The sequence below is a fragment of the Fopius arisanus genome, unplaced genomic scaffold, assembly GCF_000806365.1.
Source record: "Fopius arisanus strain USDA-PBARC FA_bdor unplaced genomic scaffold, ASM80636v1 scaffold00013, whole genome shotgun sequence".
Taxonomy (NCBI): Eukaryota; Metazoa; Arthropoda; class Insecta; order Hymenoptera; family Braconidae; genus Fopius; species Fopius arisanus.
In genome coordinates, this window is record NW_011887752.1 from 366,216 (window position 1) to 383,540 (window position 17,325).

Sequence of the window (17,325 nt, forward strand, 5' to 3'; positions counted from 1 at the left end):
AGGTAATATTTGAATGGGATATCGATATCGTTTTTGCTCTGTTGCCGGCTGGTGGACAAGCAGTCGATTACTCAGAACTGTGTGGATTTCATCAGAAATTTGAGTCCTGTGGAATTTTCGGGATAATGATGGAAATCAGCTGTTTCGAGGGCTGACGGTACTTCAAGGACGTAATTAATTGGGAAGAAGTGTCAGTGGATATTAGGAGTTGTTGAATCATCAATTGTAAACGTGAGTTTATATTTATGGAATATTTTTCGAGGTTAGCTTGTTGATACTTCAACACGAGGGCAGTTTCAAAAGGGGGAGCTTCAAAAACCTAAAAAATTATGAAAGTAATTATCATAATTTTTTTATGAATTTACAAAATCATAAAACTAAAAAAACCGGATACATTTCCCAACTCAAACTCATCCCCAACTTCTCGAGCTCACAAAAAAAGAAAGAAAATTTTGAAATTTCCAGAAAAATGTCTCACCGTTTCTCATTGGCCCGTCGTGCCCTCGCCCCTTTTTCCCGCGCATTCGGGAGTTCCCCTGTCACCCTAGCCTACAAACCAGGAGACGAAATTTCAAACTTTAAAGTAACCGAAGTATCAAAAGTCCCAGAGATGCACGTAGAGGCAATCCGTCTGACTCACACCCCCTCAGGTGCCCAGTACCTGCACCTGAATCGCGACGACCTGAACAACGTCTTCTGCATCGGCTTCAGGACGATTCCCCTGGACTCGACAGGTGTCCCCCACATTCTGGAGCACATGACACTCTGCGGAAGCGATAAATACCCGATTAGAGATCCGTTCATGAAAATGCTTCACCGATCTCTCGCGACATTCCTCAACGCAATGACCGGACCTGACTACACCATCTACCCATTCTCAACCCAAAATCCAAAAGACTTCCGCAATCTCCAATCGGTCTACGCCTCCTCGGTATTTTCCCCGCGTTTGCGGCACTTGGATTTCCTCCAGGAAGGCTGGAGACTCGAGCACTCAGACTTGAGTTCAAACTCATCTCCGATAATCATCAAAGGAGTGGTATACAACGAGATGAAAGGGGTATTCAATGAGAATCAGACAATCTTCGCGGAGAAACTGTTGAATTCGCTCCTTCCGAGTCACACGTACGGCGTCTGCTCCGGAGGACTTCCCCTGGAGATTCCAAACCTGACGCACGATTTCTTGAAAGACTTTCACTCGAAGTACTATCACCCCTCGAGCTCCAAGATCTTTTCCTACGGGAATTTTCCGTTTGAGGAGCACTTGAAGTTCATGGATGAGAACTATTTGTGTGCCCGAGGGAAGATTGACACCTCCAGGTCAATGGTCCCCACGGAGAAGCGGTGGGAGGCACTCAGGCGAGAACATATCGCTTGCAAGATCGATCCGATGGCTCCGGACGCCTCCAAACAGAGCTCAATAGCTATTGGACATGTTTGCAATGACATCAAGGACATTCAGACATCCTTGGAGCTCCACATTCTGTCGGAGCTACTGCTGAAGGGCCCCACGAGCGCCTTCTACAAGGGCCTCATCGAGACAAATCTTGGAAGTGGATTTGGCCCGTTCACAGGGTACGACTCACAATGTCGAGACGCTCTCTTTGTCGTGTCCCTCCAAGGGGTGGACCCCCAGGACTTCCAGAAGATTGAGAAAGCCTTTGACAAAATCCTCGAGGGGGTGATCTCTGAAGGATTCGATAAGGACCACGTGGAGGCTGTTATTCACTCAATCGAGTTGAGGAACAAGCATCAGTCGTCAAACTTTGGGATGAATCTGCTCTTCAGCGTATTTCCGTTGTGGAATCACGAGGGGGATATCGTCGAGAGCCTGAGAATCAACAAGTCCCTGAAAAAATTCAAAGACAAGCTTCAACAGGACCCGAAATACCTGACGAATCTAGCGGAGAAGTATCTTCTGAAGAACAATCACAGATTGATTCTCACTATGAGCCCTGAAGAGGACTACGACCAGAGGATAGCCGAGGCTGAGGAGAATCTCATTAAACGGAAGATTGAGGAGCAGACACCTGAGGAACTCGACAAGATCTTCGAGACTGGACAGGTACTCCGGGAGGATCAGGAAAAGAAAGAGGATTTGAATATATTGCCAACATTGAAGACCGAAGACCTCAAGGCGGACGTCGATCGTTACAAGTTGAGCGATGTCGCTGTCTCTGGGATTCCCCTCCAAGTGTCGATTCAACCGACCAATGGTGTCCTCTATTACAGAGGAATCCTCGATACGAAAGATTTGTCATCAGAGCTCAAGGAATTGCTGCCGTTATTCAACGACGTCGTAGCTCGAATGGGAACGCAGGTCCATGACTACAGGACCTTCGATCGTCTCTGCTCGTTGAAGTCTGGGGGCTTGGGCTTCTCCACGCACATCAGCGAGGACAAGAGCAAGCTGAACAAATTCAGCGAGGGAATTATGATGTCTTCTTACTGCTTGATGAGAAACACGTCGGACATGTGGAAACTCTGGGAGGAGCTCTTCAACAAAGGAACGCTTGACGATATCAAACGTTTTGAGAATCTCGTCAAGAACTCAGCGGTGGATCTATCATGTGGAATTGCGGACTCTGGGCATCACTACGCTATGAGCTCAGCTGCCGCTCTCGTGTCCTCCTCTGCGGAGCTCAAGGAGAAACTAGCGGGTCTCGAATTCGTGTCGAGGATGAAGAAGCTGTCACAGCTGAAGGATTTGTCGCCTGTTCTCGAGAAAATCCAAGAGATCAGACATGTCGTTATGGACAAGCGACGACTTAGGTCGGCTGTCAATTATTCCGAAGATCCCGATTGTCCGGATGTTGTTGGTAGTCTTCAGAGGAACTTCTATGACTCGCTGAAGAGTTCTGAACTGTCCAAACAGATTCAAAACTGTAGTGATGCTGATTTGACCGGACAGGTGTCCGGGGTACATCACGTTATGCCTTACAACACGAATTACACCTCGAAGGCAGTTCTGACAGTGCCTTATGGACATCCTGATTATCCAGCCTTGAGGATTCTCGGAAAACTCATTTCCTCGGTTTACCTTCTACCGGAGGTCAGAGAGAAGGAAGGGGCTTATGGATCTGGTGCCTCGCTGTCAACGGAAGGTGTCTTCATGTTCTTCTCATATAGAGATCCCAACAGCACCAAGACTTTTGACACTTTTGACAGGACCTGTGATTTCTTGAAGACTTTTGACTTCAAGGACAATTATCTGAACGAGGCCAAGCTGGGGGTCTTCCAGCAAATCGATGCACCTGTTGCTCCTGGAAACAGGGGACTTCTCAGATTTACTCATGGCATCACCGAGGATGATGTTCAGAGGCAGAGGATTCTTCTTAAAGCGGTGACTAAGGACGACGTCGTTAAGGTCGCGGAGAAGTACCTCGGCGAGGGCAAGGAAACGGCTAGGGTCGGCAGAGCTATTATTGGAGGGATCAATAAGGAGCTGATGGAGAGGAGGAGCCAGAACTGGAGGGTCGTCGATCAGGAGGAAGAGGAGCAGAAGCTGCAAGCCGCTGTGTGATGAGATGATTATGATTGATGTAAATAAAGAGGAAAATTGAATTGAAAGACTTTTGGGAAGAACGCGGGTAATTTATTAGTGAAGGTCATTATATTTATTTATAAATTATGTGATTCCCCTAGTTGACCAACTGTTCGATTAAAACTTCTGATTGGCTGGTTAACCTTGATTGATTGATTAACCTCACATTCAGGTCAGAATTGGAGCTCATAGCCCTGAAGATGCAGATCATCAACGCGGTATTCATTCAGAAGCCAAATATGATAATAATTAGAGTCATGAAGGCATCAAGACTATACTGTCGAAATTTTTTTGAAATTTCAAAAAGGAATTTGTAATTTTATGAGATTGAATTCAATTTGAATTAAAAATGGATTTTTCATGTTAAATGTTGATAAATTTTTCATTGAAAGCTTGAATTTCCAATAGTTTGACCATTCCGGGGGATTATTGCTTGAATTCTCCGTGCCACATTGACCCGAAAATGAAGAATTACCACTAGAATATTTAAGGGATTAAATGATTCGTCAATAAAGAATTTTTATTTCAAATCTTATTATTTGAAATTTCAAGTATAAATTTCCAATAGTGTAATATAACTCTTCTGCGATCATTTGAGGGGAAGAAGAGAAACTGAGGGGAATTCCGGGATGAGTTTGGAGACGGGGATTTCCCTGAGTTCCTGAGAAAAATTCTTCCAATTGTTTTTCCTCTGTTAGATGAGTGAATTTGGGGAGGTCCTGGAGCTGCTGCTGGCACATCGATGGTTGTTCCAGTCTCCTGTCACCAAAATTCTGGTAGATCAAGTGTTGGATAAATTTCCAGAGGGTTGGGCTGACGCGTTGGAGTCGTTGACGATTGAGGAGCTCAATGCAATGGTGATTGGTGGGTTAGTCAGGGAAGATTGGCCTTCTAGTCTTGTTCAATTTGTGAGGAAGTGTGAGGAGATCAGGAAAGAACTCTCGAAAGACTCCTTTGCTCTTGATGCTGGGGTGGACAGGATGGAAAAGATTCCGAAGGAATTGATACGAGGGCTGAGTGAGAAGAAGCAACACGAGGCACTTCTCCTAGGTCAGCTGACCCACGAAATATCTGAAGAGGAGGGACTAGAGCTCATCGTAGACCTGGGGGCTGGATTGGTAAGTCTTCATATTTAATTCATTAGATATTTTTCTGTAAGGGGAATTCCTCAGGGCTACGTGTGTCAACTCCTTCATCATCTCTTCAACTACAAAGTCCTAGGACTGGAGTCCAACCCCAGGATTGTGGCCACCGCAAATAATCGTAGGAATACCCTCTACCCTCTCTCCAGGTCCTCAGTGAATTATTCCTGTCTGAGGGTCTCTGAGGACTCTTCGGGGGAAATAGAAAAGCTCGTGGAAGACTTTACAGGTGATGAGAACACAAATTTCTGCCTCATTGGTCTGCACTCGTGTGGAGACCTGAGTAATAATGCCCTCAGACTCTTCAAGGAGATGAATAGGGCGAGGGTCCTCGTCATGATGTCCTGCTGCTACCACAAGATCGAGTGGCTGGAGGACGAAACGAGATTTAAAAATTTTCCCATGTCCCGGGGACTGCAACAGGAATTGGAAAGACTTGAGAATTTTCAGGGGGTGCGAGAAGTCCTTGGACGCCCTTTCATGAGACTCGCCTGTCAGGAACCCTCGGAGAAGTGGCAGGACATGACACCAGAGGATCATGGCGTGCATTCCATCTGTGTTATTGCCAGAGGAGTTTTGGAATTGTTCTGTCATAGAAGTAAGAATTTTTCACATTGCAAGATGCAAATGGATTTTAAATTTTATCTTGAAAAATAATACAATTACAATTAATTACTTTATTAATAAATTGTCTTTTACAATTAATCCTTCAGACAATATTAAACTGACAAAAATGAGGAGGAAATCAGCTAGACAATCCCAGTGCCAGAATTTCGAGGCATATCTCCGGAATTTCGTTCTGCGTTATAATTTCGATGGACAACCACTTGATGAAAAATATTACGAAGAAATTACTCAACTCTGGGAAGAGAACAAATCGAAATTACGATTGGCTGAAATTTACACAGGACTTCAGCTGCTTCTCCAGGCGTCTGCTGAATATCTGGTACTGAATGACAGAAGATTTTGGCTGAAGGAACAGGGATTTTCCAACACGAGAATTCTATCAGTCTTAGATAGGAAATTATCTCCCAGGTCTCACGCAATTATTTCTTCAAAAACCAACCCACAATTCTCTGAATGTCTACATTAATAATTCAGAGCTTTGGAGAAGTTTTATCTTCCATAGGGATGAATCTGTGATGCTGCCTTGATGTTCGTTTTTATGGCGCTCGGGGCTTTTCCCATTTGTCCCACTAAAAATAAAAAAATATAAATGAATATCAGTCACGACTAGTGACGAAGAACTTGTGATAATCAATAAAGAAAAAAACTTTTCTACTTTCAACAGTAAATGTCATATTTTTCTTTAATTTATCCTTTACTAGATGGATAATAATGAAATTATTGTAGAATGTGGAAAAATTATCAGATTATAATTCATCTTCTATATTTTTCTGTCTTACTCTGAGGATTTCCCATTGGTCCCTGTCCTCCAGCTCCAGGTTGACTGCCAGGACGTCCCACAATCATCCCCGAGGGGACATTATTCACTCCAGACTGCACCATTTGCACAGAATCAGACTAAAAATGAAATAATCGATGAATAAAATCCAGACAAATCAGGTTTTCAGGTAGGAAAATTATTTGAAGATTTACTTTGAGTCCTTTTCCCATTCCAACAGCAGCAACGAGGATATTTGTATCAGCAGGGCTGCTGGTTTGGGCCTGAGCTGTCCTGGCTCCAGCCTCACTTTCCCATTCCTCTCTCGCTTTATTCGCGATATCCCAAACATGATTTATCACTTTGTTATACTGTGCCACTTGTTTCTGAAATAATGCAAATCGTTATAGAAGAATTGTTCATAATAGATTCAAGGCGTTTGCTTACGTTGCAGTCCTGAGGTGTATTGCATTGCAAAAGAGAAATCTCATAGATTATGGAATCATTTACAGAATCATTATCTTGATGTTAATGAATGCTTAAGGGAGAGGTTTTCTCTTTTTTCTCTTTCATGGAAAATTTTTCCAACTGTTTTATCTGATATTTCTTGTTTGTTTTGAGGGAAATTCTTACGTGTGATGCGTCGTAGCTCAAATTGGCAGCTTTCACCTCGAGTTGCATCATCTTTTGCTCAGCCTGGGGCTCTGGCTTTGTCCTCAGGTAATCAGGCACTAAATCATGAGCAAAAGTGGAAATTCTTCCCTCTGTCATTCTCATCAGTTCCTCATCCTTTTCAGGGCTCAGGAGGAGAGGAAGAACTGTCAAATTCCGAAGGTTCGGGGCTTTGTCGTGAGCCAGAATTTTCGACAGGCTCGTTAACTGCAAATAAGAGAGTAATTAACTCATAAATTCTATTTTATTAATGTCAAATTATATTTTGTGGAGAATATAGACTTACATGACCCGCGATGAGAGCAAAATTGTCCAGAAAACTCGGCCAATTGAGGGTCTCGTACTCGTGTTCCAATTTGAATATCATCGAGGCAATTGCTGTTTTCAAATCATTCACTCGCATGATTATCGCCTCGAGGGCAGCGTCCAGCTGTTTCTCCTCCCTCTGCATGATTACTAAATTCTAATCTTCTAATAAATATTTTTTATCAGAGCCTCCCTCAAACGTCAACCAATATTTTAGGTTATAAATCTTTCAAACGACGCAGGGCGGATTTTCAAGTCGACGACGCGCGCAGGGCGCGCTAATTCAAATTCATTATTGACATCAACTTTTTTAGTCATTAGAACGAATTATTGAACTTTATTGACCATATAACCGAATGAAATGTAAAAAGACAACTAAAAGTCGGAAACTGCTAAATAAGATCGGTGGATTTTTTCACTATCAGTTTTCAGTTGATATCTCGAAATTAGAGGGGAATATCGATATTTTTGTAAGCACCTTTTTCGTAGAGAATTTTGAGAGCTACAAAAAAGGTTATTATCAAAATATCAGTAAGTTTGTTCGATACTGAGATATCCCCCGGAAATCGGTATTGAAAAAAAATCAATTATAGTAGTTCACCTTTAGGAGATAATATTTTTGATTTTTGCGAGTTAAGTTACCGTTGAAAATGAATTTGGGGTCATAGCGAGAATTATAGGAACAAACTTGAAGAGAATAGGAATGGTCTAGCATTGTTCAATCACGTTCTAGCATTCACCGATCTCATCAGTTATTCCTGGCGCGATTTTCCACGGCATTCCCTCGTATCTCGCCCATGTGAGAAAACAAAATGAGAAAATAAATGATTAAAAAAAATGAGAGTGGCGCGAATTACAATTGTCGCTTGAATATTAATCAAACGGAGCTCTCCCGAAGGCACGGCCGAGACGATTTTAAATGCATTAGCATGGCGCCGATATTCGATCGAGAGAAAATCTCTTTTGAATTTTTCTCCACTGGAAAAATAATAGTTTTTCATTTTTTCGGCTTGATGTGCCATTAATATTCAGCCGACGATCTTCTGAGGATGCGCCATTCACGGAAATGGTATAAACCTTTCCATCACTTCGAGATTATAAAAGAGGGAAGGGCTCTTATTCCTTGTAATATACGTGAATGTCTTATTGATTTCATCATTTGATTTCCGCAATATTCCAATGACGAGAGACATTATAATCATTATGGAATTACTGAGGGAACAGCTATTGAATTATGAGGATAGAAATTAACAAATACTCTGAGTATTTTAAACACTGAGAATTATTATTAAAACCATCTGACTCTACACTGAGAGAAATATTCAATAAAAATTACGTGTATTTTCCGTAATTCTGAAGCGAAATGTGGTTGTCGGAAATTTTACGGAACTGTCACGTAATTTTTATCTAAAGTCACGGAATTTTTCCGCGGTGTTCCGTATTTTTTATCTGAATTGTCGGTGAAAAATAACAATACCGTCACTTAAATTTATCGAATCAACTCCGTAATCGGTAAGTGAACTGAAAGTTCCGTAATTTTTACTAAATATTTCTCTCCGTGTAGAGTCTAGACAGCCTCAGGTACTTTTTAAAATGAAGCCTTGACGAACTAGCTGATTGTTACTGGCGAGGCCCAGGTTACTCTTCTGCAGAGGGTAATATAATTTTTCTGCTACCCTAACTTTTTCCTTTCTTCACTCTCTCTGGTCACCAGATGTATTTTTGAGGAAAACCTGTACTGAGAAAGTGCCGCCGGGACTTCCCCGTTTTTACAGCACGAAGGAAAGGCGGTAAAAGAAATAAATATTTTCCAAATCCAGAAATTATTTTTTCAAATTTGAAAAGTGAATTTTTGTACCCGGGGAAAACCCCAGTGTCGCACCCAGCTTCACCCTAGCTTCATTTTTATCAACTTTAATGAAAAAACTTTAGTTATTCAATTGAATTTTCTCCATCATAATTTATATTTTGGCTTTTGATATATTTATTCGGATCGAAACAGGTGGTACTGGTTCATGATTAATGATCGCTTCAGGACAGTGTGTCGAGTCAATTTGCATATTCTTGATGATAAATTCCCCGAGGTCGGTGAAACTCATGATTATTATCTCACTATTCACTGTACGAATTAATCAAATTACAGTTTTTGTAAACAAACAAGGAGTGCGAGAATAAAATTTATTAGAATAATTTTCAATACTCGATCGAGTGTTCAAGCAAGAGAGAATTCATAAAATTGATTAATATTTGCAGAAATACTATTTATTATTATTATTATTATTATTATTATTATTATTATTGTTATTGTTATTATTATCATATAGTCGGCTTTATTAGGTAATAATTACCCGGATAAATAAACATTGTTTGAATTGACTATGTAAACTGGATAATTAAAAAAAAGTCCGAATCATCAGATTAATTGGGTCCAGAGGCAAAGGCCCGTGGGAAGTCGCCGTTCCAAATCATGTCAAAACGAATAACAATGGGGGACTACATTGTCAGAGAATGTGTGGGTATGTGTCACAATGGCAGTTGTAATCATGTGACATGAAGCACGCGTCTCCTTCCTACGGGGGCTAAAAAGAATTATTAAAGAATTTTCGACTTCCGAGGGCCATTGCCTCGACGTGGGCTGAAAATCTCGGGATGTTTTAGTAGAAAAATAGTACAAGGGTGGAAAACAGATTTTACCGCACGCCGTGCGCGCATACGTCTATTTTGTCACGGAGGGAACAGAACATTTCAGGTGATATCCTTCAGAAAATAATACATTTCGATGCCATTACGCTCTGCGTGCGCAAAATTCTATTTTCCACACGTTGTGATTAAAAATGTCGTCCAATACTCGCGGGAAAGTGTTTTTTTAGACTTGTGGGATTATATCACTCGCCTTCCGCTCGTATTATATCTGCCCATAAAGTTCACTTAAAGTCCTTGTTTTCCGCGCGGCGTGCGTAAAATGAATTTTGAGTGCGCAAAGCGAAGATTTACGTACGACCTTGACTTTTACGAATTCGGCGCAGACAGACAACCACTTGAACTGAAATTTCATTTTTTCCGACTCATGCTATAGATTTCCCACGGGCGAAAAAAAAACTTTTCCGCACTCGTGCCGGAAAATACTATTTCTGCACGTGTATTCAATTTTATTGTACGACGTCAATTCGAGAATTCAGATGCCCTGAAAAGATGGGTCATTTTTATTGAATACTTTTTTTTCCCCGGTGGACTCTGGTACAAGTTCTGACTCTAGTCCCCACCCGAGACTTGAGTTTAAGTTAAAGCTTCAATGATGCGTACGCAACGCGTGTTCAAAACTCAGTCGTTTGCCGCGCGTCAACAGCGCAACTTCTCATCTCTCCCTTAACTATCATTTCCTTGATGAATGAAAAACAATTACCCCATCATCGATTTTCACCCGCCAGAATATCAGAAAAAAATAAATCACCTGTCGTCATGATTTAAAAATCCAGTGAACGTTTCCTCCCAGTGAGTGACCAATATTAAATAAAAAAAATTAGTAGATTTTAAACATTTGTTTAAACATGAGGGATTCAACCATGTGGACTGTGGGATTTATTTTCTTACACTTGTGGATTTTTGGAGACACGAGGAATTCGTTAGCTGATATTTCTGGTGAGTAAGAAAATAGTGATAATTGTTAAAAAAATAATTCATTGGAGAATTGTTATTGGGTTTATTCCAGGGAATTGAGTTGTTATGTGTTAGTAGTGGATGATTAATTCGATGATGCAGAGACAGATTCATTGAACCCAGTTTAATTCTCGTAGTCATTCGTATAAACTCGTAATGAGAAAAAAGATATCGACGACAGCTTTCCGCCACATGTTCTCTCACTCGATATACGTTTTATTACATATGCGTGGGACACATCCCTCTCATTCAATGTTTTATCATTTTTTTTCCCTGTTGCGAAACGAGTCATTTGAACTGTCTCTCAAAACAATCGGTTCTATCAAACGTTTTGGATTAAAAAATCAACAAACTTCTTGCCATTTTTTAAAAAGATTTACTGCAATCAATTCATTCATTTCAGTTTCATTCATTAATTTACATTTATTTATATCGCGGAAAAATAACGGAAATTTCCATAATTCCGGGGAAAATGTCGGAAATTTATGAAAGTTTCCGGTCATTTTTACCTGACATCGCGGGATTTTTCCCAATTTTTCCCAGGATTTATTCCCGTTATTTTTACTTGATATCCCGATGGCTCGGTAATTTGTTCTAACCGCTCTATATTTCCCGAATGAAAAAAAAAATATTCAGGTAAATAAATGTCAATTATATCTAGACATATAATTAATATATAATTCCGGTAAGAAACTATATCTCAGTTATAATTCTTGGATTAAATCGTCTTGCGGGTTTCGTCAAATGCACCGTAATTTCCCAAGTGGAAAAATATAAATCCAGAAATATATGTCAATTATATCCGAATATATGTCGCATAAATATATTATCTGATATATATTTTGGAGATATCTGTGCAGATATACAGACATCGAAGATATATTCAAAATATAATTAGAATATTTTTAAAATATAATCCCAGCGTGAAAAAATATATCAGCTATAATTTTTGGATTATATAATTTATCATGCGTTTTTCGTCAGTGGTCCGTAATTTTTTCAGAGTGCTCGGCAATTTTTAACAATATATTCGAAGAAATATAAATAAATGGAATAAAACGGGACACGTTATCGTCTTCCCGTGGTTACCACTGTATTTATGTACATATGCACATTGACTCCTCCTACTGCCGCCTTTATTTCCACTTTTATTCACTTTTATTCGCTTTATTTTTATTTTCACTTATCTCGCTCTCTCTGCATCTCCTTTTGAGCTCTTCCTTTTTGTCGAGTGGCTAAATGGAGAACCCGATGGACCCCTGGTGACACCTCTGCTACGCACGTGCGAGGCATAAATTTCCACCGGCAGAATAAAATGACTAAAAAAATTTTTGGAAATATCTTCTCTTTATTTCAATGTTTCTTTTTTATTGTTCGGGTGTTGGTGGGATAAATGCGAGATAAATAATTGTTTCTCTCAATTTTCATTATTTTCATTTTAAAATCTTTTTTTATAGATAACGAATTACAATTAAAAAAATGTTAAAACTCAATTTTTCGTGGAATTTTAATATTCAGAAATTAAATGATATTTAAGTGCAATTTTTTTTTGCTTTTTTTTATAATTTTTATGGAATTATTAAATTGAAAAATCGAGGATTTTATTGATTTTTGAGGGAAAATACTGGAAAATTCATTTTCAATGATAACATTTCCGGTAAATTCACGGGGAGTTGATAAAAATTTCCGGAGTTTTGTAATTTACACTTTAATTTAGTTTATAATTTATTCATTTCGATCGGAGATTTTTATGACTTTTTATTTTTAAAACGAGATCGTATCGGTTTTCACAAAAAAAAAAATGTAAAATTGATGAATAGTTAATGGACTAGCTGACGAAAGTAGATCAATAAAGAAAGTACTGTCGATAAATTCCGTGTGTAAACTATCGATTGATCGATAATGGTAATAGCCCGTGGTGTTGAAAAATAGATGAATGCTTGGTTTTAATATTTCATGGGGCATGATGTCGGTGATTACGAGGGAATAAAATGGAGGTAATCACTCCGTAGGTGATAGGATGGCAAATTCTTATACATCGCGATCAATTACACGAGAATTAACGCGAATTGAAACGTGTGCGCAGGGCAACAGAACCGCTCCTATAAGTATTTATTTTAATTCTATCAACAAAAATGTATCTGGAGACCTGTATTAAAAAAAAATCAAATTTTTCCACATAAACTATTTAAATTCCAACAAAAACCGCGAGTTCACGAGTGAAAAAACGCGAAATCCACTTTTCACTAAATTTTCTCGCCCAGTTTTCGGCTGATATCTCAGAATCCAACAGAGATAGCAATATTTGTGTGAATACCATTGCTGTAGAGAATTAGAAGAGCTGCAAAAAAGGTGATTACAAAAATCTCGCTATCTACCTTCAATTCCGAGATATCAGCCAAAAACTGGAGATGAAAAAATGCAGTTTGAAGACTGGCTACGGAATTGTAAAGATTAACGTGGAAAATATTGAAAAAAATAAAAAGGGGGGGTGGTACACGATAAGGGGATCTCTAACAATTCTCAGAAGGCATATGAAATGATTAAAATTGGCGGGAATGGCAGTGCAATGAATCAACAGCTGCGTCTGATGACAATTCTCCTCTCAAATGAATCATTTGCAATTGGATCCTGTGGATCGAGAATTTTTCATCGAAATGGAATTAATTTTAATGATCGATTTTAATTAATCTTCTCAATGACAGACTGTTGATAGAATTAACTGACTGATGGCGTCATCGAATTTGCAATTGAGTGGAATTAGCTAGAGACAAGCCTTCACTATGTAATTGCATGTGCGCGCTTCCATTTTACATCAGTACATGATCTCCATTTTTTAAATCATCATGACGTAATTTATGTATGATTTAAATGGACTTTAGGCTGATGTGAAAAAATGTCGAGGCTCTCCATTTTTTAATATCTGAACATCAATCAATGTTCATTTATGGATGGTTTATTTTTGTGACATCACTTAGACTAATTACTCTGGACAATGCGGTATTCTTAATTGCTCTCGATAATTCACGAGATTTACGGATTTAGTTTTGAAAGGGGAGAAGTGTTTGCCCTCTGGGTCGGAAATGTTTTGAGCTATTTTAGTTTAAACCACAAAGTGAGCAATCGTAACAGCGGTCGAAAATTTTCGGAACGAATTCTTAGATTTAAATAAAACCGTTGCAAATTGTTTTTAACATTTATGTAACAAATTTAAATTTTCGGCTTTAAATTTCGAAAAATTTCGGTTCGCTGACTCCACTCGCATTTTATTGCAAAATCTAAATAAAAGATATAAAGTTGAAAGTAAAAAACAAGTTTGTTTATTTATAGGAGTTAATAATTATTATTTATTGTCAATTTCTCATAAAGGAGAGAAACCTATAAATTATCGATGAATAAATAAAAAAATTGAAAATGCAAATCGCAGTTTACGAAAACCTAAAAATATTTTTATATTATAAAAAATGTTTATTTAACAGAAAATTCTGAGGGTGAATAAACAAAACACCCCCCTCCCGATTCCTTTAAATAAATGAATAAATAATAAATCTATAAATAAATACAAAATAATTTCGAGAATTACTAATTTTATTAATTTAAACTATAAATTAATTTAAATGATTAATTAAAAAAATAAATAGTTAAAATACATTGTTTGTATGTCCATAAATAATGAAATCTATAAAAAAATGAAAAATATTTTACAAAAATGTGTTGTTTCCCTTAAAATAATAAAACGTGTATTCCGTCACCGGAAGTTCACGGACAACATCCACATTGCGAGTTTGAGATACGACAAATGTCGAGAGACAGATCGAGCCTCGAATATTTTTCGTGAGACTGTCCACGAGACGGTGCGACAATTTGCAGTTAATTGGCATCTATTAACTTAATTGTCCCCACCACATGCATCAGTGTCTTTGAACTGAATACGCTCCCCTCGTTCTCCAGAAGCCGAAATAGAACATTAATAATAACCACTGAAACCCCCAAAAAGGTATTCCATTATAATAATATTGGATGAAATTGGGCATTATTATTTAAATAAATAATTAATTATATTGAAATTATAGAATTATACAGAAACACGAAATTTTCCTGAGATTTTCCCCGGCGTTTCACAAATTTTCACAGAATTCCTTTTGAAAAATTACAATGTAGAATTATAATTCAATTGTTATTGAATATTTCCCACCATTTTTGGGCCCTAAACCCCAAAAGTTGATTAAATAAACGATTGAAATGATCCGGGCATATTGACCTTTGACTGATCCCGAAGAATTGAAAATTCTCAAGAGAATTGAAAGATTTTTCCTGTCCCTGAAATGACGACTGTTGCTGAGGGTCCCTGTCATAAAACGGGGCCCGCATGCCCATGGGGCGTTTCTTGTTAAAAACCAGACGTTCCACATGTTGGAGATAAGCATAAGTGCAGAAATCGTCTCCTCTTACCTCCTGGGAAATATTCGGAAGAAAATCCAACAGACTTTTTTTTTCCTCCAATTTTTTTGTCACTGGAGGGCCCTTTTGACACCAGACGATGACACTTCATGTGGGCCAACACAAACCGATGACTTCTCTATTTTTTTTCTACCCAATGGACTTTTTGTTATTGTTTCTGCACTTGCATCGAATTAATCATCAAATGTTTAAATTGGAATTGAAAAATATGAAATTTTCATTCTCCACAGCGATAACTCAACAGAAATTAGTTTCTTCTCTGGATCCATAATTATATTAAATTAATTAATAAAATTAATTTAATAATTAATTTAATTAATTAATCCATCTATATTTATACGTATGTGAATTATAAATGTAGAATATATTGGCAATAACTATCTAGTGTAAATAAATATATTATCTGTTATATAAATATATTAATTTTCCTTTTAGTAATTAAATTTGTAAAATGGCCGAGAGGCTGATTACACATCCTAGTATATCAGGACCGTTTAACAAACAACAAAAGTCAGCAATTAAATTAATATATTTTTATCTAAATACATAAATTTTATTTTATTGACTTCGATTTTCGAATCATCAAATTCCGGCCAATTCTCATGCAAGGAAGTAATCAGGAAATGTAATTTAATTTAAGAAAGTTATGAAAAAATCACGTGAATTACATGCAATTATATTTTTTTCAGAAATGTCGTGTTGCTCGTATGCCACTGGGTCCTGCCGCAGTGTCTGCTCTCAGGTTTGATTTTCAAAAAGATCATTTTCATTTTTTCGACATAGAGCATTTCCCCGGGGAGAAAGTGCGTTTTTCGGGGAAAACTGAAGTCAAATCCCGAATTCTCCCGGGGATTTTTTTGAATTTCGTGTGGGTGGGTCCTAGGGAGACTGCGTTGGGCCCCGCTGGGAGATTTGAACACCGCCCACAGGGGGGCCACTCATTCATAATCGTACCTTGAAGTCCCCTCAACAATAAGTACATTTAAACAATCAGAAGAATTTTAAAAAACCGCGGAATCTTGTCTTTATTTTTATTTCTAAAAAGAATTCCGCGTTTAAAATTCAAAAATTGATAATTGATAAAATTGATAAAATTAATTGATCCATATGATCACTCCAAACAATTAATGAATTATTTAGATATAATTTTTCATGTATGTCGTGAAAATTTTGGTGTCGTAATTATTTTTTTAATTTCCATTTTTTGAACTTTCGAATTTTCATTTTTCGGTGTAAAATTTTCCCCGTAATTTCATTTCGGCGTCGAATTATGAGATCGTAACTGTCGGAAATAGTTCTGGATATTTATTTTTTTATGACGACGAGGGGAGACTTCACTTTGAAATTTTATGAATGTTGACGGATCTGAGGTTGGAGAACCCCCAAGTGTTTTTCTTCTTGAGGATGAGATTATGGAAGTGAAGAATAATGCGGTGACTACTGATGAGCACTTCCTCAACTTCGGCATCTGAAAGTGGAATATAACCGGAAGTTGTGGATGACTTCAATGCGGATTTTTACTCTGACATATTTTCGTCTAAAAAACCATTTCAATTATTTAATCTGCACTATATCTCCGGAAATTTCTGATGCCTCCATTTCTCATCGTCAACTTCAAAGATCTTAATCCCAGGATTCTCTGAAAATTTCCGATTTTCTATCAACCCCATACATTTTGCATTAGCAATAAATTTGAATTTGCATTTGTGTTGGAAATATTTTCGACATTAAAACGAACAAGAGACCCGTTGTAACTAATCAGAGGGAATAATGGAAACATTTAGGCTGTTTATTACGAAACAGCCCAACACGTGGACCAACTCCATAGACAAAGGGCCTAGTGGGTAGACCTGACACCCTGGACGAATTGGTGACCGGGGAAAACTTGAAGACGAACTCTTGAGCAAGCAACATTGAATATTAACAACCTAGCTTACATTACACCAAGTCTTTAACTAAAGTTTAATTTTTACCAGTAGATGAAAGATTGAGTTATTTAAGGCCCGGATAGACTGCCTGCACTGAGAGAAATATTCAATAAAAATTACGTGTATTTTCCGTAATTCTGGAGCGAAATGTGGTTGTCGGAAATTTTACGGAACTGTCACGTAATTTTTATCTAAAGTCACGGAATTTTTCCGCGGTGTTCCGTAATTTTTACC

The 17,325-nt window shown here is 38.1% G+C and overlaps 4 protein-coding genes across 4 annotated transcripts in view; 3 read left to right on the forward strand and 1 right to left on the reverse strand.

The window, feature by feature from the left end:
* The first annotated feature begins 51 nt into the window (after positions 1-51).
* LOC105263114 (presequence protease, mitochondrial) lies at positions 52-3,683 on the forward strand. Its single transcript, XM_011299112.1, has 2 exons — positions 52-231; positions 466-3,683. Exon 2 carries the CDS (start codon positions 470-472, stop codon positions 3,518-3,520), a length of 3,051 nt encoding a protein of 1,016 aa, XP_011297414.1. The 5' UTR covers positions 52-231; positions 466-469; the 3' UTR covers positions 3,521-3,683.
* A 517-nt stretch (positions 3,684-4,200) lies between these two features.
* LOC105263116 (protein RRNAD1-like) lies at positions 4,201-5,793 on the forward strand. The gene is made up of 3 exons (XM_011299114.1): positions 4,201-4,659; positions 4,714-5,281; positions 5,397-5,793. The coding sequence occupies exons 1-3, from the start codon at positions 4,240-4,242 to the stop codon at positions 5,774-5,776; spliced, it is 1,368 nt and encodes a 455-aa protein (XP_011297416.1). The 5' UTR covers positions 4,201-4,239; the 3' UTR covers positions 5,777-5,793.
* Positions 5,788-7,263, reverse strand: MED8 (mediator complex subunit 8). The gene is made up of 5 exons (XM_011299113.1): positions 7,026-7,263; positions 6,701-6,946; positions 6,283-6,453; positions 6,090-6,207; positions 5,788-5,879 (listed from the first exon to the last, which is right to left on the reverse strand). The coding sequence occupies exons 1-5, from the start codon at positions 7,188-7,190 to the stop codon at positions 5,800-5,802; spliced, it is 780 nt and encodes a 259-aa protein (XP_011297415.1). The 5' UTR covers positions 7,191-7,263; the 3' UTR covers positions 5,788-5,799.
* A 3,121-nt stretch (positions 7,264-10,384) lies between these two features.
* Positions 10,385-17,325, forward strand: part of Reck (Reversion-inducing-cysteine-rich protein with kazal motifs) — a 12,155-nt gene continuing 5,214 nt past the window's right edge. Inside the window, exons 1-2 of the mRNA XM_011299116.1 lie at positions 10,385-10,684; positions 15,853-15,905. Of these exons, the coding sequence (XP_011297418.1) occupies positions 10,594-10,684; positions 15,853-15,905 (144 nt within the window). The 5' untranslated portion in view covers positions 10,385-10,593. The remainder of the gene's footprint in view (positions 10,685-15,852; positions 15,906-17,325) is intronic.

Excerpts from the sequence above, each read along its gene's own strand:
- LOC105263116 (XM_011299114.1), top strand. The coding sequence starts at position 4,240 with ATGAGTGAATTTGGGGAGGTCCTGGAGCTGCTGCTGGCACATCGATGG. Across the intron at positions 4,660-4,713 it reads TAGACCTGGGGGCTGGATTG|GGCTACGTGTGTCAACTCCT; the intron begins GTAAGTCTTCAT and ends GGAATTCCTCAG. Across the intron at positions 5,282-5,396 it reads GGAATTGTTCTGTCATAGAA|ACAATATTAAACTGACAAAA; the intron begins GTAAGAATTTTT and ends TTAATCCTTCAG.
- LOC105263114 (XM_011299112.1), top strand. The coding sequence starts at position 470 with ATGTCTCACCGTTTCTCATTGGCCCGTCGTGCCCTCGCCCCTTTTTCC.
- MED8 (XM_011299113.1), bottom strand. The coding sequence starts at position 7,190 with ATGCAGAGGGAGGAGAAACAGCTGGACGCTGCCCTCGAGGCGATAATC. Across the intron at positions 6,947-7,025 it reads TTGCTCTCATCGCGGGTCAT|TTAACGAGCCTGTCGAAAAT; the intron begins GTAAGTCTATAT and ends TCTTATTTGCAG. Across the intron at positions 6,208-6,282 it reads GAATGGGAAAAGGACTCAAA|TCTGATTCTGTGCAAATGGT; the intron begins GTAAATCTTCAA and ends TTTCATTTTTAG.